This window comes from Aotus nancymaae, unplaced genomic scaffold (genome assembly GCF_030222135.1).
Source record: "Aotus nancymaae isolate 86718 unplaced genomic scaffold, 86718_ANA_hifiasm-v0.15.2.pri h1tg000006l, whole genome shotgun sequence".
In the NCBI taxonomy this organism is placed as follows: Eukaryota; Metazoa; Chordata; class Mammalia; order Primates; family Aotidae; genus Aotus; species Aotus nancymaae.
In genome coordinates this window covers 4,658,614-4,682,374 of record NW_026988417.1, presented here as the reverse complement: position 1 = coordinate 4,682,374, position 23,761 = coordinate 4,658,614, and the positions used below count along the sequence as shown (strand labels likewise).

General features: G+C 57.4%; 1 protein-coding gene across 7 annotated transcripts in view; it reads right to left on the bottom strand.

Moving 5' to 3' along the window:
- Positions 1 to 978: 978 nt before the first annotated feature.
- The window catches only part of ACOX3 (acyl-CoA oxidase 3, pristanoyl), a 71,601-nt gene continuing 48,818 nt past the window's right edge, over positions 979 to 23,761 (bottom strand). For 5 of the 7 annotated variants that reach the window (XM_012473526.2, XM_012473524.3, XM_012473523.3 and 2 more), the window contains 7 exons: positions 22,691 to 22,813; positions 22,244 to 22,357; positions 15,375 to 15,490; positions 11,049 to 11,223; positions 9,635 to 9,702; positions 4,294 to 4,380; positions 979 to 1,253 (listed from right to left, as the gene is read on the bottom strand). In XM_012473526.2, coding sequence (XP_012328949.2) covers positions 1,134 to 1,253; positions 4,294 to 4,380; positions 9,635 to 9,702; positions 11,049 to 11,223; positions 15,375 to 15,490; positions 22,244 to 22,357; positions 22,691 to 22,813 — 803 coding nt within the window. In that variant the 3' untranslated portion in view covers positions 979 to 1,133. Of the gene's footprint in view, positions 1,254 to 4,293; positions 4,381 to 9,634; positions 9,703 to 11,048; positions 11,224 to 15,374; positions 15,491 to 22,243; positions 22,358 to 22,690; positions 22,814 to 23,761 lie in introns of those variants that run through there. The other 2 variants (XM_012473527.3, XM_064365501.1) reach the window with 2 other exon arrangements.

The following is a 23,761-nucleotide window of genomic DNA, read 5'->3' as shown; positions in this document are numbered from 1 at the left end:
CTTGTTGGTTCAGCACCACGGAGACCCACAGCATCACATGTGTTTGCCCGGCTGTGGTGACAAGAGGGTGGCCACAGGGGTCAGGGAGTACCAGTGACGAAACCAGTACCAGAGTGACCAGGCCTTTGGTACTGATGACGAAGGCCTTCTGTGCCCTGGCTGATCAGAGGTTAAGAAGCAGGACCCAGAAGCCAAGACAGCACTGCTCCAGGAACCGAAGACTGGGAGTTGTAGCCAAGCCCCCAACCCTGTGGGGAGCAGGAGTGACTGGGGGAGGTGTGCACTGATGGCTTCGGTCTGGCCTGCAATCAGGCTGTGGCCAGCGCCGAGGGACGGGCCACATGCGTCCAAGAGTTTGCTGGGCACAGACTCTGCAGGGACAAACAGATCAAATACGTTATGAATGAAGTGACTGTTTTACAGCTGAGGGGGCTGGCGACTGAATTGCCCATTCAAATCATTAGGATTCAAAAAAAAAATTTCCTCGATGGAAATTTCCAGTTCCACAAAAGAAAGTAATCAAACAGATGTTCCTCCATGACATTCACATGGTCTATGTGCAAATTAATAAGGTAATGACATAATCTGATTATGTGACAAAGCCAAGGGAGAGCCGACAAAGAATCAGACTAGCACCGTGGACCCCTTAATGAAGTGGAGCTCCGTAAAAACCAGGACGAACCACAGGCTGTCTGAGCAGAAAATCCCTGATTACGGGCAGTCTACCTGACAGTCAGTAGCTGAACCCTGAGCACTGAATGTGCAAACTTCTAACTATCAAAAAACCCACAGTGCATCAGGAAGACATAATCATCCACATTTCTTTTCCACGCTGCAAATCACCACGATCCCTGATTAGCTTGGCCGGCGGGTACCTCCCTCCCGTCCGCCTTGGCGGTGAGGCCAATCAACGGTTTAGGGGCAGAGGTGTGGGCCCGGGAGGTGCGGGCCCGGGAGGTGCGGGCCCGGGAGGTGCGGGCTCGGGAGGTGCGGGCCCGGGAGGTGCGGGCCCGGGAGGTGCGGGCTCAGAAGGCGGCCGCAATCTCCAGCGTCGTCTGGAATCAGAATTTGAGGTCCACATCTTAAGTAGTTCCACAGTTTCATTAGACTTAGCTGGATGCGTGCTGGTGCCACTACAGCTTCGATTTCAGACTTCCTATGACAGGTTTGTTGACAGAAAACTCCGGCCACCAGGACGCCCGCTCCAACACCTTGCTGTCCTGCAGGACAGCGCCCCAGAGGTTTTTGTAGAGCTGCAAGCAACACATACACAGCAAGTGAAGAGAAGTCAGAAGGGAAAGATCCCCAGACGGCTGAGCGTGCAAATGCAACTCCTCTCGTAGGAGTTTTTGTTAAAAACACAAGAAATTCTCTGTCACTTTTTAGGAAAAATTAAAATGACTTAAATTTAATTTATATAAACATTTTTTTTTTAGTAGAAAACAATTAGGAAAATTCAATTATAAAGGACCACAAAACACATTTATAGTGAAAATCACCCCCTTGCCCCCTTCTTTGGAAATTATTGGCTGGGTGGGGTTGCTCCCAAAGTGCTGGCCCGTGCCTGTAATCCCAGCACTTTTCGAGGCTGAGGCAGGAGGATCACTGGAGCTCAGGAGCCCAAGACCAGCCTGGGCAACATGGCGAAACCCCATCTTTAAAAAAAAAATGCAAAAAATTAACTGGGCATGGAGGAGTTCACCTGTAGTCCCAGCTACTTGGGACGCTAAGGTGGGAGGATCGCTAGAGCCCAGGAGGTTGAGGCTGCAGTGGGCTGAGATGGCGCCGCTGCACCCCAGCCCGAGTGACAGAGTGTGATCCTATCTCAAAAAAAAAAAAAAAAAAAAAAAGGAAAACATTGTGGGGAGCGAACACCGTGGTTCTTAGTAAGTGCAGCCTCCCCGCGATTCTGCAAGGTTGCAGCAAGCCCACTCTGCTACTCTGGGCTCCAGAGACACAGGCACAGACCCAGGCTGCTGCCCCACAGGGCCTGGGTTCCAGACTCCATTTCACAGTTGAGCACCGGGCCTGGTCTAAGGATGGTCTCAACTCACCTACAGCTCTGTTCATTTATAGTGCATTTCTTACCTGGCAGTTCCTGGTTAATACACCAGCTCCTTGCAACTGGGGGGAATGTACTTTTTTTTGAGATGAGGTCTCACTCTGTTGCCCAGGCTGGAGTGCAGTGGCGCGATCACTGCTCACCACAGCCTCAACGTCCCCAAGCTCAAGTGATCCTCTTACCACAGTTTTTGTAATTTTTATAGAGACAGTGTTTCACTATGTTGCCCAGGCTGGTCTCAAACTCCTGGGCTCAAGGGATCCGCCTGCCTCAGCCTCGCAAAGTGTTAGGATTACAGGCGTGAGCCACCATGCTCAGCAAGGAACGTATGTTTTATAAACCATCCTGCCAGGGACACCTCCGGTCGGCTCTGGTTTTAACTATGGAACCCAGAGGCAGAGGCACCCCTCCATCACGGCACGGGCTCTCCTTTCCTCGGTCCTTTCCCTGCCTCAGAGCCGGGTCTGCCTCTGCACAGCAAGGCGCAGCAAGTGGACGCTTGTGGCCACTCCGGCTTCTTCTGTAGGGGGCAGACAGTCCCGTGTGCCCAGGGGTCCTCCCTCCACAGTGGATCTGGCTCCACTGTCTCTTTGAATGCCTGCCTGTCTGCCTGGTGAGCCCCCCGGCTTCTGGTGAGACTGCATCTCCCAGGGAGACAGCTGGGGCAAGTCCCCCTCCTATATGCTCCCCCCAGACCCAAGGTTACCCCCAGTCTTCTCTCCCTACAGCAGGGCCCAGATATCTCTCCACTCACTGGCTGGGACACCCACTGGGCTTCTCTGACCTCAGCTCTCAGCAGCAGTGATCGTCTGGCTGCATGGGTTTGGGGAATGACGAGGGGCCAGCCACCCGAAGCAGGACAGCAGGCCCTCCGCAGACATGAGCATCCCTGCCTCTCCTACCACGGAACTCTCACCTCCTGCCCTGCCCACCCGGCCCCTAGCACTACCCGCCTCTTGGCACACCTAGCCCAGCCCAGGTGTAGCCAGGCCATGCTGAGGCCAGGTGCTGGGCCCTCCCTGGCTAAGCCAGTAAGGGCTCATGTACAGACGTCAGCATTCCCTGAGGACTGAGGTGGGGAGCCTCCTGCCCATTAAGGCTCAATCTCCATTTGAGCAGAGACCCAGGTGCCGGCAGGGGCCTCAGCAGAAAGAACTCGGTGCGGGGGCAGGGGACAGCGGTGGGGATAAACCCTGCTCTGTGGCTCACAGCCAAAGGAATTCAGGCATGGCACATGGAACAGTGACACGCCAAGTCCCTCTAGCAGAAGACAGACACAGCCCTGTAGGCAGCAGGGTGCTAGAAGGCGCCCAGTGGACCTGTGACGGTCGCCCCTCGAGGGTATTGTTGGGTGGGAGAGAGACACAGGCTCAGGACCCCGTAGGGTGCATGCCTGGGGGCAGTGCCTCAGCTGAAAGCCAGAGAAGGCCTCTCCAAGGCAGTGACAGTCAGCTTATACTGAAAGAATGGAAGGCATTCCAGGCAGCCAGGGCAGCCGGCACAAAGCCCTGGGTGGGCAGGAGCCTGGCATGCCAGATGGGGAGGGCAGTGAAGCTAGACCTGGTGGGCAGGAGGGAAGCGTGGGGTGAAGGGCCTGGAGGGAGGCAGTGGCTGTGTGGGGCTGGGGCGTGGCAGGCAGTCAAGGAGGCTGTTAGAGGCTCCCTAAGGGGAGCGGCCTGACCCCATCTGCTTTGAAGGAATCATCCTGGAACATGGGGGTGGGGGGAGAGCTGGGGAGCCACAGGGAGGCAGCTGGGGGAAGGTGGGGCAGGGGAGGCTGCCCCCGTGACAGCCATGGATGGTCAGAGGGGACAGAGCATCCTGGGGATTCCAGGTCAGGGATGGAGGAGAGATCCTGAGGACCAGGAGCCTGCAGGGTCAGATGGGGTAAGACCTGGGACCAGGGAGGCCACCGGGGAGTGGGAGGAGGGCAGAGGCTGCAGTGTGTAGACCTCCAACCTCTGCCTGTGCAGGTGGGCGGTACCACCACCCCATCTCGGGAGGAAGAGGCAGGCAGGGGAGGGGCAAGTCCCCTGCAACCACGCAGCCAGCATGCTGAAGCACCAGAGAGAGACTGCCCCGATTTCTCCCAGGCCCTCCCCACAGAAGCTCCCCCATGTGTGGCCACTTCCCAGGAGACACCAGGCCCCAGACCCACAGGAGCACCTCGGCTCCGCAGAAATGCCCATCGGCCCTTGGGGCACCCCCGAGACGCTCCGTCCTCCCTTTACCTCGCCGTCGGCTCTGCCAATCGGTGAGTCCAGAACAAAGTCGGGAGGAGCGATCACGTCCACCAGGGCAACTGCGTCGTCTTTCAGCTGTTGGAAAACAAAGCCCAGACCCTTGGCACCTCCCGGGAATTTCCATGGTGACCAAAGAGTAACAGCCCTGTCCGTGGTCGCTAGGGCCCACTAGCAACGGTAACCCGAGCGGCACACGCAGCTCAGCTGCCAACGCCTCATCTCCTCGTTGGCCTGCGCTGGAGGCCCCAGGCGTGCACGTGGCTATTCTCACCATGCTGCTTTTTGCTCAGGGCTTCCAGTGCTTGGCCTCTTCCCAAACTTCAAGGTAGAAAAGGCCCTAAAATGACGACCCTGAAGCTCGTGAATTAGCAACTGCCTTCGGAGGCTCGTTCCTAAGCCCTGGCTCATCTGGGCAACTGCTGCTCCAGTAAAGGAAAATATGTCCAGAAAACACGTAACAGAGGAGGCATTTATGAGCGCTTGGAAAAGCCAGAATCATAGGAAGCCTCCTCGGCTGGCAGTGGTTTCATTCCTCTCCCATTCCACTGTACAAATTATTCTTCAATATGACACACGAAATCTATATGAGTGAACTCTCAAGAATTTTCTTAAAATGCAAAAAAAAAAAAAATTTCCTTAAACTATTATGAAATGCCATGTCTACACTGCATAGAACCCTGGAATGGGAGACACCTCTAATGATACAGATCAAAGGCAATCGGTCATCACAGAATAACAAAAGCCACCACAGAGGGGCCGAGTGCACCTCCGCGCTTCAGCACAGCGCTCTGCGGGGCGTGGCCACCTGGTCCTGGGCCACGTGCCTTAGCACGGAGGCCGCAGACAAACGCCACTGCTCCCAGACAGACGCTCTCGGCAGAACACAGGCACTCAGGCTGACAAACGTGTTCTGTAAGGGGCCAGGTAGGAGAAGTGATGGGCTTTGCAGGCCATGGTCTCTGGCGACTGCCTACTCTGCTGTGGAAGCAGAAAGACACCCGCAGATGACAAGCAGGTGAACGGCAGGATCGGGCTGAGTTTGCTGGCCCTGGTCTAGCGGCTGGCTGGTGCCTTCTCCACCTGACCTTGGCCTCCCCAAGAGAGCAGTGTGGATGGGCACACAGAGTGGCACAAAGTGGTCAGCTGGCCTTGGCCTCAGCCTCACTGGGGAATCAGCTGTGGCTTTTTTATTTTTTTGAGACAGGGTCTTGCTCTGTCACCCAGCCTGGAGTGTGATGGCGCAATCATGGCTCACTACAGCCTCAAATACCTGGGCTCAAGCCACCCCACTGCAGCCTCTTGAGTAGCTGGGATTACAGGCGTGTGCCACCAGGCCTGGCTAATTTTTAAATTATTTTTTATAGAGATGAGGTCTCACTATGGGCTCACTATATTGCCCAGGCTGGTCTCGAACTCCTGGCCTCAAGTGATCCTCCTGCCTCAGCCTCCCAAAGCGCTGGGATTACAGGCGTAAGCCACCATACCTAGGCGCTTTTTGTCAACAGCGACTCCCCACTATGCCCTCTTCTCTGTGAGGATGCCACTGTGTTTCCTTGGTGCACCTGTGGACTCTGAAGGCCTCCACAGAGTCAACACCGCCCCCAGGAGGTAAAATCTGGCTCTTGGAGGAGCCAAGGGAAACCCCTCCTGGTGGCTGGTTCTACGTTGAGGAGTAAATGTAGCCACATACGTGCACTGCAATTAGACACGCCCTTGTCAAGAATCGCAGGCTCAGGGAAGGGGGTTATACAATGAATCCCAAGAGAGACTCAGAGCCAGTCACAGGGATGTTCCCTTGTTCCCAGATCAAGCGTGAAAGCAGTGACAGGGGAGAGGAAAGGGCACATCTCCAGTCACCAGAGGCACCGTGCTAGAATGCAGCCATACTTGGTCGACTTCCTGCTGGCACAGGTGGAGTGACGTCTCCACGAACACAGTGGCCCTGCCCACCACGGCAGCACCAGCACCAGCGGCTCCTCAAGTTCAGTGTAATGAAAGGAAATCTGAGACCCTCACTCACACAGCCGCCTTCCCCTACCAGTGGCCACCATGCTCGACAGCACAGCAACGGAGCATCTGTCCCTGAGGGGCGGAAGAGAGCTACTGGATCAGAGAATGGGGTTGGGGCACTCTGATGTCCTGGGTGACATGGGTAAAAGAAAATAATGATGAAGGACACTGTCATCAAACAAATTTAAATTGGAGGCTGAGTCCCCCGAACGCTCAGAGAATTCTCAAAGTAGCTGCATAAGGTGTGTGAGGGGGGCCGGGTGTGTGCAGATCTGGAGACGCCCAGACAGGTTTCTTTTGCTAAAATTTCTGATGTGAGTATATTTTCTTACAATCCTCCAGTTTTTACTGAACACTGAACATGTGAATGTTTGGGTTGCAAAGGCAGTGAGAATAGGCGGTGCGTGTCTGCTCTGGGTGATCTAAGGCGGTAGGTGTGTGTGCTGGGTGATCTAAGGCGGTGGGCGTCCGCACTGGGTGATCTAAGGCGGCGCGCGTCCACGCTGGGTGATCTAAGGTGGGACGCGTCCGCGCTGGGTGATCTAAGGCGGTGAGCGTCCGCGCTGGGTGATCTAAGGCACTGGGTGTCTGCGCTGGGTGATCTAAGGCGGTGGGTGTCTGTGCTGGGTGATCTAAGGCGGTGAGTGTCTGCTCTGGGTGATCTAAGGCGGTGGGTGTCTGCGCTGGGTGATCTAAGGCGGTGGGTGTCTGCGCTGGGTGATCTAAGGCGGTGCGTGTCTGCGCTGGGTGATCTAAGGCGGTGGGTGTCTGCGCTGGGTGATCTAAGGCGGTGCGTGTCTGCGCTGGGTGATCTAAGGCGGTGAGTGTCTGCTCTGGGTGATCTAAGGCGGTGCGTGTCTGCGCTGGGTGATCTAAGGCGGTGAGTGTCTGCGCTGGGTGATCTAAGGCGGTGCGTGTCTGCGCTGGGTGATCTAAGGCGGTGAGTGTCTGCGCTGGGTGATCTAAGGCGGTGGGTGTCTGCGCTGGGTGATCTAAGGCGGTGCGTGTCTGCGCTGGGTGATCTAAGGCGGTGCGTGTCTGCGCTGGGTGATCTAAGGCGGTGGGTGTCTGCGCTGGGTGATCTAAGGCGGTGCGTGTCTGCGCTGGGTGATCTAAGGCGGTGCGTGTCTGCGCTGGGTGATCTAAGGCGGTGCGTGTCTGCTCTGGGTGATCTAAGGCGGTGCGTGTCTGTGCTGGGTGATCTAAGGCGATGCGTGCTCTGGGTGATCTAAGGCGGTGCGTGCTCTGGGTGATCTAAGGCGGTGCGTGCCTGCGCTGGGTGATCTAAGGCGGTGCGTGTCTGCGCTGGGTGATCTAAGGCGGTGCGTGTCTGCTGTGGGTGATCTAAGGCGGTGCGTGTCTGCTGTGGGTGATCTAAGGCGGTGCGTGTCTGCGCTGGGTGATCTAAGGCGGTGCGTGTCTGCTCTGGGTGATCTAAGGTGGTGTGTGTCTGCACTGGGTGATCTAAGGCGGTGAGTGTCTGCTGTGGGTGATCTAAGGCGGTGAGTGTCTGCTGTGGGTGATCTAAGGCGGTGCGTGTCTGCTCTGAGTGATCTAAGGCGGTGTGTGTCTGCACTGGGTGATCTAAGGCGGTGAGTGTCTGCACTGGGTGATCTAAGGCGGTGCGTGTCTGCTGTGGGTGATCTAAGGCGGTGCATGTCTGCGCTGGGTGATCTAAGGCGGTGCGTGTCTGCTGTGGGTGATCTAAGGCGGTGCGTGTCTGCTCTGAGTGATCTAAGGCGGTGTGTGTCTGCACTGGGTGATCTAAGGCGGTGAGTGTCTGCTGTGGGTGATCTAAGGCGGTGCGTGTCTGCGCTGGGTGATCTAAGGCGGTGCGTGTCTGCTCTGGGTGATCTAAGGTGGTGTGTGTCTGCACTGGGTGATCTAAGGCGGTGAGTGTCTGCTGTGGGTGATCTAAGGCGGTGAGTGTCTGCTGTGGGTGATCTAAGGCGGTGCGTGTCTGCTCTGAGTGATCTAAGGCGGTGTGTGTCTGCACTGGGTGATCTAAGGCGGTGAGTGTCTGCACTGGGTGATCTAAGGCGGTGCGTGCTCTGGGTGATCTAAGGCGGTGTGTGTCTGCGCTGGGTGATCTAAGGCGGTGCGTTCTCTGGGTGATCTAAGGCGGTGCGTGCTCTGGGTGATCTAAGGCAGTGGGTGTCATCTCTGGGTGATCTATGGCGGTGTGTGTCTACTCTGGGTGATCTAAGGCGCTGGGTGTCTGTGCTGGGTGATCTAAGGCGCTGGGTGTCTGCGCTGGGTGATCTAAGGTGGTGGGTGTCTGCGCTGGGTGATCTAAGGCGGTGAGTGTCTGCACTGGGTGATCTAAGGCGGTGCGTGCTCTGGGTGATCTAAGGCGGTGTGTGTCTGCACTGGGTGATCTAAGGCGGTGCGTTCTCTGGGTGATTAAGGCGGTGCGTGCTCTGGGTGATCTAAGGTGGTGTGTGTCTGCGCTGGGTGATCTAAGGCGGTGCGTTTTCTGGGTGATCTAAGGCGGTGCGTGCTCTGGGTGATCTAAGGCAGTGGGTGTCATCTCTGGGTGATCTATGGCGGTGTGTGTCTGCTCTGGGTGATCTAAGGCGCTGGGTGTCTGTGCTTGGTGATCTAAGGCGCTGGGTGTCTGCGCTGGGTGATCTAAGGCGGCGGATGTCTGCGCTGGGTGATCTAAGGCGGTGGGTGTCTGCGCTGGGTGATCTAAGGCGGTGGGTGTCTGTGCTGGGTGATCTAAGGCGGTGGGTGTCTGTGCTGGGTGATCTAAGGCGGTGCGTGTCTGTGCTGGGTGATCTAAGGCGGTGCGTGTCTGTGCTGGGTGATCTAAGGCGGTGGGTGTCTGTGCTGGGTGATCTAAGGCGGTGCATGTCTGTGCTGGGTGATCTAAGGCGGTGCGTGTCTGTGCTGGGTGATCTAAGGCGGTGCGTGTCTGTGCTGGGTGATCTAAGGCGGTGTGTGCTGCACTGGGTGATCTAAGGTGGTGCGTGCTCTGGGTGATCTAAGGTGTTGGGTGTCATCTCTGGATAATCTAAGGCAGTGAGTGTCTGCACTGGGTGATCTAAGGCGGTGCATGCTCTGGGTGATCTAAGGCGGTGAGTGCTCTGGGTGATCTAAGGCGGTGGGTGTCATCTCTGGATAATCTAAGGTGGTGAGTGTCTGCACTGGGTGATCTAAGGCGGTGTGTGCTCTGGGTGATCTAAGGCAGTGGGTGTCATCTCTGGGTGATCTAAGGCAGTGTATATATACACTGGGTGATGCTAAGCCGTTGTGTGTCAGCTCTGGGCAGCTGTGTAACGTGGATGTAAAGAACGCAGAGGCACCCACGGCTCACCTGGGAACACAGGGTCAGGATGGCACTCTCCAGCACTCTTCCCGCCTGCTCACCGGAGAAGTATCCACCTACAAGCACAGCCTCAGTCACATGGGTGCTGGGTCCTCAGTCCAAGAGCACCCCCAATACCAACATGCCCTCAGCACACTTCCCAAATTGGCCCTACAGGAGGCCTGTTTCGAGTTAACAGATCCGTGTCATTGCTGTCCCCAGACCAGCTTTGACCTGAGGAATGCATTCGCTCAGGGGCTGAGTTCTGAGAGCCTTTTCCCGCTTGGGCCCTGGATGGTCTCTGGCCCAGGGCAGCCAGGGAGGCAAGGCCCCAGACTCAGAGGTGACGGGCAGCTGCTGGGCTCACACCTGCTGGCAGTTGGGAAGGCTGGGTGGATTCCTCCCTCTGGAGGAAGCGAGGAAGGAGCTCCTGAGCAGAGCGAAGCAGGTGTGCGCGGCAGGGGGCAGGGGGCATGGGGGTGCCTAGGACCACCCAGGGGAGTCGAGGGGGGCGCCTGCAGAGACACTGAGCCATCAGAGCTGCAGGGGACTTGGCCCTCGGTGCCACCTCCGCCGCTGTGGCTTCCGGTGGGGCCCTAAGAGGTCCGAGGCATGGCTTGTACAACCAGGAGCGCATCTGTGATGGGATCTGCGTTTGCTATGATTTTTGCAGCAGAGAACTGTGTCTCATCACTTAGGGTTCTTCTCAGGCAGCAGTGGGGCTCCTGCCCTGTGCCCGCCCTCTCTGCCACACACCCCTGTCCCCTTCTTGGTTTACCTGAGCACTGTCAAGGCCTCCACAGAGTCAGCCCCACCCTCCGGGGGATAAAAGTTAGCTCTTGGGCTGGGGAGGATCTTGCTCCTCACAAGCCCAGAGACTCGGGACATGAACAGATAAACAGTGTATCCTAGTACCAAAGATGCACGGGGGCCAGCCACTGGGAAAAACCACCTAAGAAGACTTCCTGGGGCAACAACGAATAAAAGGCTGACAAACTTTGGTTGACTCCATTCCCACCAATCCTCCAGGAATCCGCCCCAGCACCCCCTCCTCCAGGAAGTCTTCCAGGGTTCTCAAGTCTAGGCACTCCTGGGCTCATGTCTGTCTGTGCCCTATGGGACCTAGGTGGCTTCTGTGCTCTGCAGAGCCCAGCAGGCTGTCCAGCATGAGTGGGTCGTCTAGAAGTGCCCTCTGAACTGAACTCTGAGCGAAAGGAAACCTGGGTCTCTCCGCGCCACCCTGACACTGCTGTGCCTCATATGCTTCTCATGGAACTGGGCTCATCGGTCCACAGCGCCCTCCGCCATGGCAAGTGCTCAGTAGGTCCCACGGAAGGAGTGCCGTGGTGCAGCAAGCAGCTTCCTAGATACAACAGGATGGCCCTGACTCCGGTGAGGACCAGCCCGCAGTTGGGAGCCTCACCTCGGTAGAGCAGGCCCACGTGGCAGTTCAGGGACCACAGGGCGTAGAGAGCACTGAGCCGCCCCAGCACGGCCCGCAGCGAAGGCGGCACGCAGGGCCGGTGCACGTGCTCATGGAACCTCTGCAGCACCATGAGCTCCATGAAGGCCAGCGCCAAGGGGCGGCCGTGGAACACCTGCAACACAGGGCAGCACCGTGAGGACCGTGGGCACCGTGGGGGCGAGGAGGGTCCCAGCTCCGCCCACATTCCAGGCAGAGGAGGTTCTTGGGAAACGCGAACGCGGCTCTGCGCTCCCGTGCGTGTCCTAGGATGGTAACCTAAGGTGGGGCAGCGTACAGACACGGCACAGCGCGAGGCATGTTTCCAGAGCACAGCAGAAAAGGCCTGTGTAAAGATGGGGCTGGGACTGGCTCTGGCTTCAGCCATGCCCTTGGAGGCCTCATTCTCAGCTTAGCTCCCGTCTGGGCCTGAGGGTGGCACCGGTGTTGCATACAGGGCCTGGGGCGGGCCCCGGAATGTCCCTCGGCCATAGTGTGGGGCCCACCAGGAGGCCCCCGCGGGCCCAGGACCTGGTTTCCTTCCCATCTGGGAGGACGGAGGGGCTGGAGAAGGTGCTCGTCAAGCTCCTCCCTGAACTCCGCGGTGACCGCTTCTCCAAAGCAACTGCCACCCCCTCCTCCAAAGCTTCCGAAGGCTTCTCTCCCTCTCCCGCTGCGGTGCTCCCCACAGGGTCTGCCGCCCCATCTGTACTCCATAAGTACCCGGTGTTTAGCACCCACGTCTACGTGAAGACGCAGCACGTGGTTTTCTTGTCTGAGGTAGTTTACTTAGGATATGGGCCTCCAGCTGCACCCATGTTGCTGCATAACAGATGACTGCTCTCAGTGACAGCTGCATGGCATCCCGTGGTGTGTATGTACCACCGTTTCTTCAGCCAGTCCACCGCTGCCGGGCACCTGGGCTGATTCCAGGTTTTTGCTGTTGCGAACAGTGCTGTGATGGGCATACAGGTGCATGTGTAGGGCTGGCAGGGCCATTTCCTTTCTTTTGGGTTTATACCCAGTAATGGGATCGCTGGGCTGAGGGTAAGGGCAACTCTCAGCCCTTTGAGAAATCGCTGAGCTGCCCTCCACAGTGGCTGATCTCATTTGCATTCCACCAACTGTGTATCTGTGTCACTCCCCTCCACAGCCTCGCCAGTATGTTATTTTTCTTTTTTAATGAATATCAAAAACATTTGCTGATAATCATCAGCTCCACTTACAAGCCTTTCTTTCCCTGTCTCCAATTTATCATCTTACCAGATATTTTTTAATTAGAAAAGCAGGCCAGGTGCGGTGGCTCATGCCTGTAATCCCAGCACTTTGAGAGGCTGAGGTGGGCGGATCACAAGGTCAGGAGATGGAGACCATCCTGGCCAACATGGTTAAACCCTGTCTCTGCTAAAACACAAAAAATTAGCTGGGCGTGGTGGCACATGCTTGTAGTCCCAGTTATTCACGAGGCTGAGGCAGGGGAATCCTTTGAACCTGGGAGGCAGAGGCTGCAGTGAGCTGAGATGACGCCACTGCACGCCAGCATGGGTGACAGAGCAAGACTCTACCTTAAGAAAAAAAAAAAAGAAAGAAAAAGAAAAACAACACACGCATTGCTTGACTTGTTAGGATGAGCACATGCCACTTTTAAAATTAAAAAAATAATCCAGGCAAGTGACGAAATACAGGGTCATGGGGGACTGACTGCTGCAGCAGGACCCGGCTGTGTGCCTGGCGCATGACACTGCCCCAGATCTTCCCAGAACACAAGTGCTTGAAGAACTTCCTGCGCATGCCTGGCTTACAGTGGGTAAATGGTGAATAGCAGTTATTGGCAGGAGTCAGAAAAAAATGAAAAGTTAATAAATTTTTCCTACCAGCTCAAAGAGCAAGCACACTTTTAATAAAATGGTCAGTAACTTTCCCAAAGGACACAGCTGGCACCCGCTCCGCTAACCGTGCTGCTGCCCGAGCCCAGCCCGAGACCTGCGGACGTGCGGCTGTGCCCTGCGGCTCCGGGCCCTGGCTCCAGGTCAGCGGTTGCTGGGGCTGCTTTCCCGCCAGGCCGGCCATCTCTCTGAAGGAACTCCTTCCTTTCTGGGGGTGCTCTGTCGGCAACACGCGACATGGGCTCCCCAGTCTGCCGTGTCTTCTGAAGGAATTGCTTCCTTTCTGGGGGTGCTCTGTCGGCGACATGCGACATGGGCTCCCCAGTCTGCCGTGTCTTCTGATTTTGTTTAGGGCATCTTAAACAATGCGGAAATGCTCAACCTTTATGCGGCCAAATCCGATGGTTTCATTTTTTTAACAGCTTCCGGCTCCCATCTTCCTGAAAAGGCTGGTCTAGGCTGAGGTTTTCTTCTCATACTGTACTGCAGGGGAAGGGGCTGCATCTCCCATGGGCCCCCGTAGCATCCAGCCCAAGGCCCCAAGGGCTCTCAGCTGTCACAAATGTCCCCTGCTCTTAAAAGCTCCGAGACCCAGAGCAGGCCTGGAACACAAAGCCCGCCTTGCCCACCGCTTTCCCTCCAAGGCCTTATGGCGGGTGTCTGTGGGTGTCCGTCAGCTCCACAGCTCTGCCCAGGGTCACCGTCTCAGCTGGACCCAGACCCAGAACCCCTCCTGGCCTCTGCCGCAGGACTCCCTGAAATTCTGTTACCAAGTTCTGGAAGGAGAGGCTAAAAGTGAGGGGTTTCTCCGCAGCTGAGCCATGAACTCGGGGTGTTGTGGGGTCATGCATGCCAGGTCCCCAGCATAGACCGGGGCTGGAAGGGGTGCTAAGGACCTACTGGGCAGTTCCAAGAGACGCAGGTGTCATGAGGAATAAGGCCCTTTTGTGGCCTCCATCTCCGGGGGCTTGTTTTATAACTCACTGGAATATCTCTACTCCATCAAAACATTTTTTCCTTTTTTGAGACAGGGACTCACTCTGTTGCCCATGCTGGAGTGCAGTGATACCATCATAGCCCATGCAGCCTCAACCTCCTGGGCTCAAGCGATCCTCCTGCCTCAGCCTCCAAAAGTGCTGGGATGACAGGCATGAGCTGCTGCACCAGCCTGTTTCCACCTTCACATGAGGCTTGGCCTGAGGAGGAGGGAGCAGCGGAAGCTGGCAGCACCCACTGGTTTCCGAATGACCCAACCTGCTGTGTGTCAGCCAGCGTGGGTGCAGAAGGCAGCCTGTTCTGAAAGAGTCACGTCAAGCCACCTATTTTTGGTCACCATGGCCCTAAACTACAGGTTTTACTGACCTGGCCACCTGCCGACTTCATTCCTTCTCAGCCGTAAATTCAGTCTGGGTTTCTTTGAGCTCGACAGGAGCCCATCCTTCCCGCCTTCTCTTCTCACCCCAGGGCAGGTGTGTCCAGCAGGTTCCTAGAGATGCTGGCCTGAGGGGTGGGGCTGCCCCCTAACAGCAGGCTGTGGGGTGCTGGGCCTTCCCAGGGACAGGCAGATGTGGACCTGGGTCCCCATGGTGGCTTCATTACTGAAGGTGACCCATACCTCATGAACCGATAGCAGGGAGAAGGGAGGACAGCGGGCGATCTCCTCATCCCCGGCCTCCCTGCACGACGCGCCTTCCTGAGGCTCCCCATAGCTACGGGTAGGGCTGGCGCACTCCAGCCAAGAGTGCTCACGGCACCCACAGACACAGCTGGGAGTCCCACTGCCCCCACCAGCTGCCCCCTAGACAGGGTGGGGGCTGGGCTCCGCTTGAGGGCAGACGGCCGGGACAGGGCAAGAATCACACAAAAGAGGTTCCTGGCATGACGAGGCATTTTATAACAGGGTGTTTTTGCCCTGTGGCTTCCTGGAACACGAGAGACAGCCCTGTCCGAGTGTGAGAACCAAAGCACTTTCCAAGGCCAACGATAAGCCACTCACCATTGCCACCCCAGCCCCTCACGCAGGCGAGAGCAACTTGTGAAACACCAAGCAGGGTGCTGGCACCCCCGCCATGAGTCAGGAGGGAGCGTTCGGAGTGCCTGCAATGGTGTCCCCACCCCCGTGCATCTAAGGCTCTCACAACCAAGCGTTTCACAGCTCCGATTTACAGGCTGGGAACCATCAGCCACAGGAAATGTAACATCCATGATGTCACCAGCCCAGCAGCGCAGGTGCCTCCATCCCTATGTTACAGAGGAGCTGAGCAAGCAGCAAAATCAAGTCATCAGCCCAAGGTCACGGGAGCTCGAGGTCTGGGGCCTGAATGTTCAACCTCCCAGGGGAACAACGGCCGGGGAATTAGGAGCAAATGATACAAAGGGAATTTCAAAAACAAACACACACCTGGCAGTTGTTCCTTGCTTCAAAGTCATCACTTCCTGATCTCTTCTCTTGGTTGAATTTTTCATGAGTCTCTCGAAGCAGGTAGCAAACCAGCCACTTGTATGCTGCCAGGGCGACTTCAGAACAAGAAACAGAAGAAAAAAGGTCACAATTGAGAAGCCAGCATGTGCCACGGCCCACCCCAGGACAAGGCACTGCCAGCATCCTGCAGGTACCGTGTCATCGTCATGACGAGCAAGTGTATGGGGTGGGTCTGATTTTTACAGATGGGGAAACTGAGGCACAGGGAGGGCAGCTGCCCAGGGTCCCCTGGCCGGAGGCGCTTCCTGGCTCAGCCGCGGGGCTGTCCTGAGTTCCACACTGTTGCTTGCAGGCCACAGGGACATGGCACCACCACTAGAGTAGGCCCTCGAGCATGATGGCTGCACGTTCTCGTAGGCACCAGGCTCGGTCTGTGTGAAGCCCGGTGCTGCCCCTGTGGTGTCAGCCAGGACTGCATGGGCAGCAGGCAACTGCCTGACAGCAGTGCCCAGTGGCAAGAGGAAGGGGTGCTTCCGTTTACCTCACCCTGCTTGGCTCTCGGACCTCACTGGCCTGCTGGAGCTGAGGAACTGGGGGCTGACATTGGGGTGGGGGGCACCCAACGCCTCGCCCCCTGCGCGGCCCCTCCCATAAGGCTCGAAAGGGCAGGAGGGAGCGGATGCTGCAGACAGGGAGGCCCCGGGAAGGGGGGCTGTCAGGCAGGACAGCTAGAGCCCCCTCTTCGTCCTCCCCTCCCCCTGGCAGTGGTGCCCACATCTGCAGGGCCCCCCACAGAGCAGCCAGAGCTGGCCTCCCACAGCGCTCCCTATGGACCAGGCATGGTCCCAAGACCCTACTAGGCTGTGCTGCTACCTCCCCACTGATGAGGACATGGGCCCAGGGGCCCGGTGAACACATAGGGAAGGGGTGTGGACCAGCCACACCTAGAGGTCACACTCACACCCACCCCTGCCCAGACACAGAGGGCCTGGCACCCGGACACAAGGCATCTCCAGGCTGCAGAGGGCCTTCTGCCTGGCAGCGACTCTTTCTCAGAGCTCCCAGGAAGGAGAAAGGGGATCAGCTATGCTGAGTCTGAGTCCAAAGGCTGAACTTGGGGGGCTTGAGATTTCCTGTCACATAGCCTAGGTCACTGGGAAGAAAATATCCAACAGTTGCAGTTCCTGCCACAGTACTCCCAACTGCTTTCAGCTGTCACATCCGTTCACCCTCACAGCGTCACGGACCAGGGCAGGCGGTTTCCCAGGCTCAGACATCTCAGCTCCAGGGAGGGAGCGGGATGGAAAGGTGGGTGCTGCTCACTCCGCAGGCGGGGCGCAGGCAGGGTTGGGTGGATGCTTCCGCCACGCAGACGTCTCCGGGAGCCAAGGCTTCCCTCGCCAAGTCCTGCCAGGCATGGGGTGCTGAATGGTGGCCCCAACTGACCCGCAGAGCTGTGATGTGACCTTCGTTGGAAGAGGGTCTTTGCAGATGTCATGAAGTTGAGGTATTGAGGTGAGGTCACCGGGGACTCCTGGACTAGGGTGAACCCTAAATCCAATGACACGCATCCTTACAAGAGGCAGAGATGACAAAGTCACAGAGGAGGTAGCCCTGTGATGATGGAGGCAGAGGCCAGCATATGCAGCCACAGCCTAGGAAGCCTGGAGCTGCCAGGAGCCTGGGCAGGAGCAGCAGGAGCCTGGGCGAGAGGAGCGGGAGGAGCAGGAGCCTGGGCGGGAGGAGCGGGAGCCTGGGCGGGAGGAGCAGGAGCCTGGGCGGGAGGAGCTCCCCCAGTGCCCCGTCCTGACGAGGGTTTCTGCCTCTGCATCAGGAGAGTCACTGTCTGCTGTCTCTGGTGCCCAGGCCGTGGCCCTCTGCTGCTGGCAGGCTGCCAGGGTCATCCTGGAGCCTCACCCCACCCTTCAGGACATTACTGGAAAACTTAGGTCGATTTTGCCACCAATGCCGAGGGGAGGCCCTCGTGACCACCGCCTATTCCTGAAGGCTCTGCCACGTCCCAAGCTTTCACCAGCAGGGCGGACGGTCACAAACAGCAAGGAAAGGTGGACGCTGTGCAGTTGTGCTTCCCATGACTTATTTACACAGCAACGAAACCAAGGAAACGGTTGGGGCCAGAAACCGCTTGTGCACATTCCTTCTGACCACACCAGAGGCCCCCGTGTCCCACCACGCATCAGCCATGGCTGGGCTTCCCTCCCAGCCTCTCAGGCCACTCCCGAACACGGCCCCAGGAGGTGTCCGTCTGCGGTGGACACTTCACTGCAGTTACCCGAGTTTTCCAGTCTATCTCCACCACCAGAATTAACCCATGAGGCTTCATGTCGATGACCAGTTAGGCCGAGGTGGGGGCTTCAAGGGAGAGGCACGCTTGGTAAACGAGTTATATCTGCAGCACGCTTTTCCCTAAACTCTTTTAGTTCTTGGTTTTCTTGAAAAATACATCACATCAGTCTGATGTGCTCACGTGCTGAGAAGGTCCCCAAAAACCACATGGAAGCAAATGATGAAAGGTGGGTGCCGTGTGTGTGATATCCAGAGTTAACCTGGAAGTGAAAAACTATCACTGAAACAAACTAGGCAGAACACGGGCCCTGACAGTGAGTTCTCTTGCTCGGAATGCAGCTGAGGCCAGAGGACACACCCAGCATCAACCATCTCTGTTCTCAAGGCTCTCCCAGAACCCTGGGTCACCACGGCCTTTCCATGTGCCACACACCAGACTTTCAAAGGTGCCCCCAGCCACCCTGTGCACCCAAAGACTGCCCCTCGGTCTGTCCCCTCCCCAGCCCCGGCTCCGTCCTTGGCCCGGTGGAGAGCTCTCTGCATGCACTGCCTGCCTTTCGGGTCTCAGTTTCCCCTCTGCGTAACCATCAGAGCACTCCTCACCTGGGCTCTGACCCAGGCAAGCCCTGGATGGTGGCCCCAGCTCTTCAGCCAGATCATGGCCTGGGTCTGACCACTCTCACCCCTCTGGTGCTCCTGAACGGCCGATGCTCCCCAAATGCACAATACAGGGACACTCCAAGACCCGCCTCGAGTGCCAGCTTTGTGGGGAGCATTCCTTGACTCACCAAGGCAGATCTCGCCTGCATCTGTTGTTTCCAAGGAAGTGTGCTCCCGTGCAGCAGACCCCCACTGAGGGCAGCATGCGCTGGCCCCTGCCAGGCAGCACGGGGTACAGCATTCCCTCCCCACCATCTTGGAGAAGGAAAACAGGCTCAGAGAGATTAAAGCCTAGTTCAAGGTCACAGCGGGGGTCAGCACTGACCCAAGAGCCTGAGCTCCCACCCTCTGGGAATGCTGTCTGCACCATGAACCCCACTGCCCAGGTCAGGGAACCCCACTGCTCACCCCACATGACCTCACATGACCCCATGGTGCACTCCACGTGACCCCACCACTCACGCATAACCCCAAGTAACCTTATTGCTCACCCCACGTGACCCCACTGCTCACCTCACTGTGTACTCCACGTGACCTCACCACTCACGCCATGTGACCCCACTGCTCACACATGGCCCCATGTAACTTCTGGCCCACGTCCCGTGACCTCGAAGTCCACACATACACACGTGTCCGAGGAGTGAACGCTGCAGCTGCTTACTACAAATGCGCACGAGCCAGCGAAAGGGGAACAGGCCCGCCCTAGGAAGCAGCAGTGCAGGCCCCAGAGGCACAGAGCTGTCTGTGACCCTCGGCTAAGCACATGCGCCTGTGCAGACATCAGAGGAACTCAATAGAAAACCCAGCCTCCCCCAAGCAAGTCAGAATCGGACCCCTTGAAAGACCAGCCATGGGCTTGGCAAGTCCTACACCCTTCCTCACAGGTGACCACAACCCTGGAAAAGGCCTGCGTCTCTGCAGTCCTGCAGAGCCCAAGGGCCCCACGTGGACCCTTTACCGAAGATCCACACAACGCGGCTGCAGTCAGCCTCAGATCTGGGGTCTGTGACCAAACGCCGCTGAGATGAGGGGCAGGCTGCACCCACTTACTTCCCTGTGGCCTGAGGGAGAATGGTGGTCTCTCCCCCATACCACTTCCACCAAGTCAAAGCCATCTGCCTTTGTTACTCCAGAAAATGTTTTCACTTTGTTGCATCTTACAAAAATTAGGGCAGTGGCAGGAAAACCAGATGACTTTGGTGTCTTTCCCGATGCTGGCAGAGACTCCAAAATTGCTTCTGCCTTCACGGTCTCAGGGGAAAGGGAGGGAAGAGCAGAGCGTGACAGGCGCATGGAGAAGCTGGCTGCACCGTCCATGTTTTGATTTTGTTAATATCAGTGAGTTTCAGGAAAAAGGTTTTGGTTGGGTTGAAGTTACTACAAAGATTAGGTCATTTTCTAGTTCTTTCTGTAGCAACATTTGGGAAGCTTAGAAAGTGACCTGCAAACACCAGAAATAGGTCATCAAACGTACCGTTTCCTACTGGCACCCAAAAAGGCAGGCTGAGAGCTGCAAGGCTAGTTCCCGTCAGAAGCTGTAACCCAGTGCACCATCACGAGAGAAAGCAGTGATGCAGATGCTTCCCGATGACGATGCTGACGGCGCAGGCAGGAGAAAGAGCCATGGCTGCTGTCCTGTTCTTTGCTGTGTGAACAGGGAAGCAGCCTGCAGGGCTGGAGACGGGCCCGGGCGCATGCTTGGGGGCTGCTATCGCATCCACGAATCAGTCTTGATGGTCGGAACATGTCCTCCACGTGTGCCTGTCCCCTGCATGGGGGAGGCCTGTGCTCCCTCCTCCCAAGGATCCAGGGGCCTCCCAGAACCCCAGGGACCCTCACAGTCTGGTCTCCTGCATGCAAAGCCAGGAGCATCCTTTATCTCCAAATCCCAGCTCTACACGCCCAGCCGAGTGTGCAGCACCTTGAGGACGGTTCCCGTCCAGACTCTGAGGCTGCTGAGCCCTGCTTTGGTGCTAAGTGCTAAGTGCTTCACACACATGAACTCAGTCGCCTGTACAAACACCTAACGAAGGGGAGACCATCACTGTCCCCACGCTGCAGATGAGGAAACCGAGGCAGGAAGGGCAAGGGACTCATGTAGGTTCCACAGCCAGCAGGAGGAGGGACCCGGATCAACCCCTGGCAGCGTGGCGGGAGCCACCGTCTCGCTCAGGAAGGTGGGCTGCTCTTCCACGTCTTGGTGTTACGGGAGCGGTCGGTTTCCACCTGGCCCTCCAAGACAGGGCATCAAGACCCCTCTTGGCCCTTCTCTTCTGCACAAATAGGTGCTTTGGTAGCAAAGCGAAGATGACCACCAAATATCAGAGTGAGGCGAAGGCGAGACAGAGGCGTGGCTGTGGCTTCAAGCTGCTCTCTGTGACACGCAGTTGACAGATGGGGCTATGGTGGGAGGAAGGCATTTGACAGGCGGGCGGCACGGAGGAAGTGGGAGCAGCTCTAGCCCTGCTCTTTCTGTAAATCTCACCCAGACTGCTGGGCGGGAAGCATCTGGGAGCTGTAATGAGGGATCCTGAGCTTTGCGGTCCCATGGGCTCAGGTTCGAATCCTCGCTCTGCCCCTGCCGGCACCCGGGCAGCCAGAGCTGAGGGAGCCCTGGAGGGCACACATAGCTTGGCCGGGTGCTTCTGTGTTGGGGGCGCACGACAGTCCCTCACCTGTCCCAGCCACCTCTCACCTCCGTTTCCACAGAACAGCCAGAGTGGCCTTTTTCCATGAGGAACATTTTTTAAAATATGAATCATCAAAACAAACAGCACACCCCAATCCATAGGGCCTCTTGTGCTCACCATCCCATCACTCACAGCAGGGGAACAAGACGCACACTGGTGCTGAGCTCGGCACGGGCTGGGCCCTGCTGCCTCCTCCTCCTCCTGAGACACCCGCCCCTCGGGCATCCCCACGGCTGCCCCGGCCTTTCACTGAGACCTGAACTGAAAGACCAAGGCCCTGCAAGGCGGTCACCAGCCAGGGCCACTGCCCTGCAGAATTCCCACTGCCCCAAGACTGAGGCCTTGGGATGCTGCTGTGTCTCCAGGTCTAGACTGTAAAGTCCCGTGAGGGCGGGCACAGGGTCTCAGCCACGCCGCGCTGGCCCTGGAACTGCAGAGTGAGCGCGTAATGAGCGTGTGCAGAATTAACCCGCAACTCGAGAACAGCTGCTCTCCGGAGAGGACTCCCCCGTCGGGAGCCGGTGCAGTCTGCAGTGCACCTGCTTTGCTTTCAATGCGGCCAGCACGGCCGAGCGCCCCATTCACAGCTCCTGCTCCCACTTCTCTGAGCACAGACCCCATGTGGGTAAGGCAGAGCCCACAGCAGCTCCCAGACACCCCTGCAGGAGGCTGTCCGTGGCCAGCTCTGTGCAGGGCCCTGGGAGGAGGCCCCGGCCAGCCACTGCACCCATGGGAGATGAGCCTGTGCCGCAGGGGCCAAGGGAAGGAAGTGCATGAGGTGCACCAGGGCGGGGGCGGGCATCTGGTGTTGAGGAGCTGGGAGGGCCTGGGGGCAGGGAAGACCGACAGGTAAGGTGGCTGGGAGGGCCCCGGGACAGCAGCAGCCGGGGCACCAGGGTGGGGGGCAGAGGCTGCTCAGTGGGCAGAGACCAGGCCTGGTGGCAAGAGGTGAGGTGTGGGGTGGCAAGTGCGTGTCCTTCAATTCATCTGGGAGCCAGCACCTAACTCGGCCTGGGCTGCAGACAGATATTCCAAGAGCCAGCCCAGGACAAGCTGCACCTGGGGCCTCCTGCCACCACGGCTTCCCCAGCTGGAACTGCCAAGGGCCCCCTCACTGAGGCACGGTGCGTTTCCTGGTGGGAATGACGGGAAATCAGGAAGCCAGGGAGCCCTCCACACCTGCATGTTTACCTGCAGAGTCCAAGCAGTCGGCAACGCTGGAGACCTCAAACCTCTGGTCAAGGATGCCGGGATAGCTGTCCAGAAAGTCCACTGACTTCAGCGGACTGCGGAAGCAAGCTCCATCTAGGACATACATTCCAGTGACTTTAGTGGAAGACAGGGGAACCCCAACCCATTGGGGACGCCAAGCCAGGGGCACCCCAAAGCACAGAGAGTGTCCAGAGGACCCGATGGCCACAGACCCATGAGCCGGGGTCTGTGTCTTAAGGACCCTCCCAACCCCAGCCTTCGCCTGCGCCTTGGGGACTTGGTGGGCACTATCAAATAACATTTCTTTCCTTCTGCAAACCCAGGTGCATTCACAGAACAGCTGAAACAGCAGGGCCGGGAGAACCCACCACACCCCCGGCCCGGGTTGGGTTCCAGGGTCCCCACCAGTGGGCAGCAGAGCCTCACCCTGGACCCGGCACGCCCGGAGGCCCAGCAAATAGTTGCTTGTCTGCTGCAGCAGGACGTTGTTGTCACCTTCGTACGTGCAGTTGGGATCGTTGTCATCTCTGAGGACCCCCAAGCGGTTTACTGCAATGAAGCCACAGCAGCACCATCATTTAAGAGGCATGTCTGAGAAGCAGCCTGTCACTACGTGAGAATTTAAAAAACCCTAAGAGGCCAGGCACGTGGCTGACACCTGTAATCCCAGCACTTTCGGAGGCGGAGACGGGCGGATCACTTGAAGCCAGGCGTTCAAGACCAGCCTGGCCAATGTGGCGAAACCTGCCTCTACTAAAAATACAAAAATAGCCGGGTGTGGTGGCAGACGCCTGTAATCCCAGCTACTTGGAAGGCTGAGGCATGAGAATTGCTTGAGTCTGGGAGGCAGAGATTGCAGTGAGCTGAGATCACGTCACTGCACTCCAGCCTGGGCAAGAGAATGAGACCCTGTCTCGAAAAAAAAAAAAGCCATGAGTTTGAGACCAGGCTAGGCAACACAGTGAGACCCTATCTCTACAAGAAATGAAAAAAAAAATTAGCTGGGCGTGGTGGCATGCACCTGTCGTTCCAGCTACCCAGGAGGCTGAGGTGGGAGGACTGCTTAAGAGGCCAGGCTTGAGGCTGGAGTGAGCCATGGTCACGCCACTGCACTCCAGCCTGAGGGACAGAGTCAAGCCCTGAACCCAGCTTGACCAGACACAAAGCACGGCCGCCCCTGCTTCACGTCCCAGCCCTGGCTCCTCCTGACTGCTGTCAGCAAGCCCTGCACGGTCTCCTGGCAGAGCCTCCCCGGCATGGGGTCACTGACAGAAGGGAGCCGTCTCCGGGTGCTGACTTGCCCAGGGCTGCCCTTGTTCCTTCTGTAACTGAATGAACTCTTCTTTTTACACAAGAAATTTCACGACAGCTATTTTTTTATCTTTCCTGACGGTTAGCCGGATGACTTCATCTATGTTACAGGGCTTGCTTTCCAGGCCCTCACACACTTGAGCCTGCCTCCTCTGAAGGAAAGTGTTCTCTGAATGTCAGGCTGGA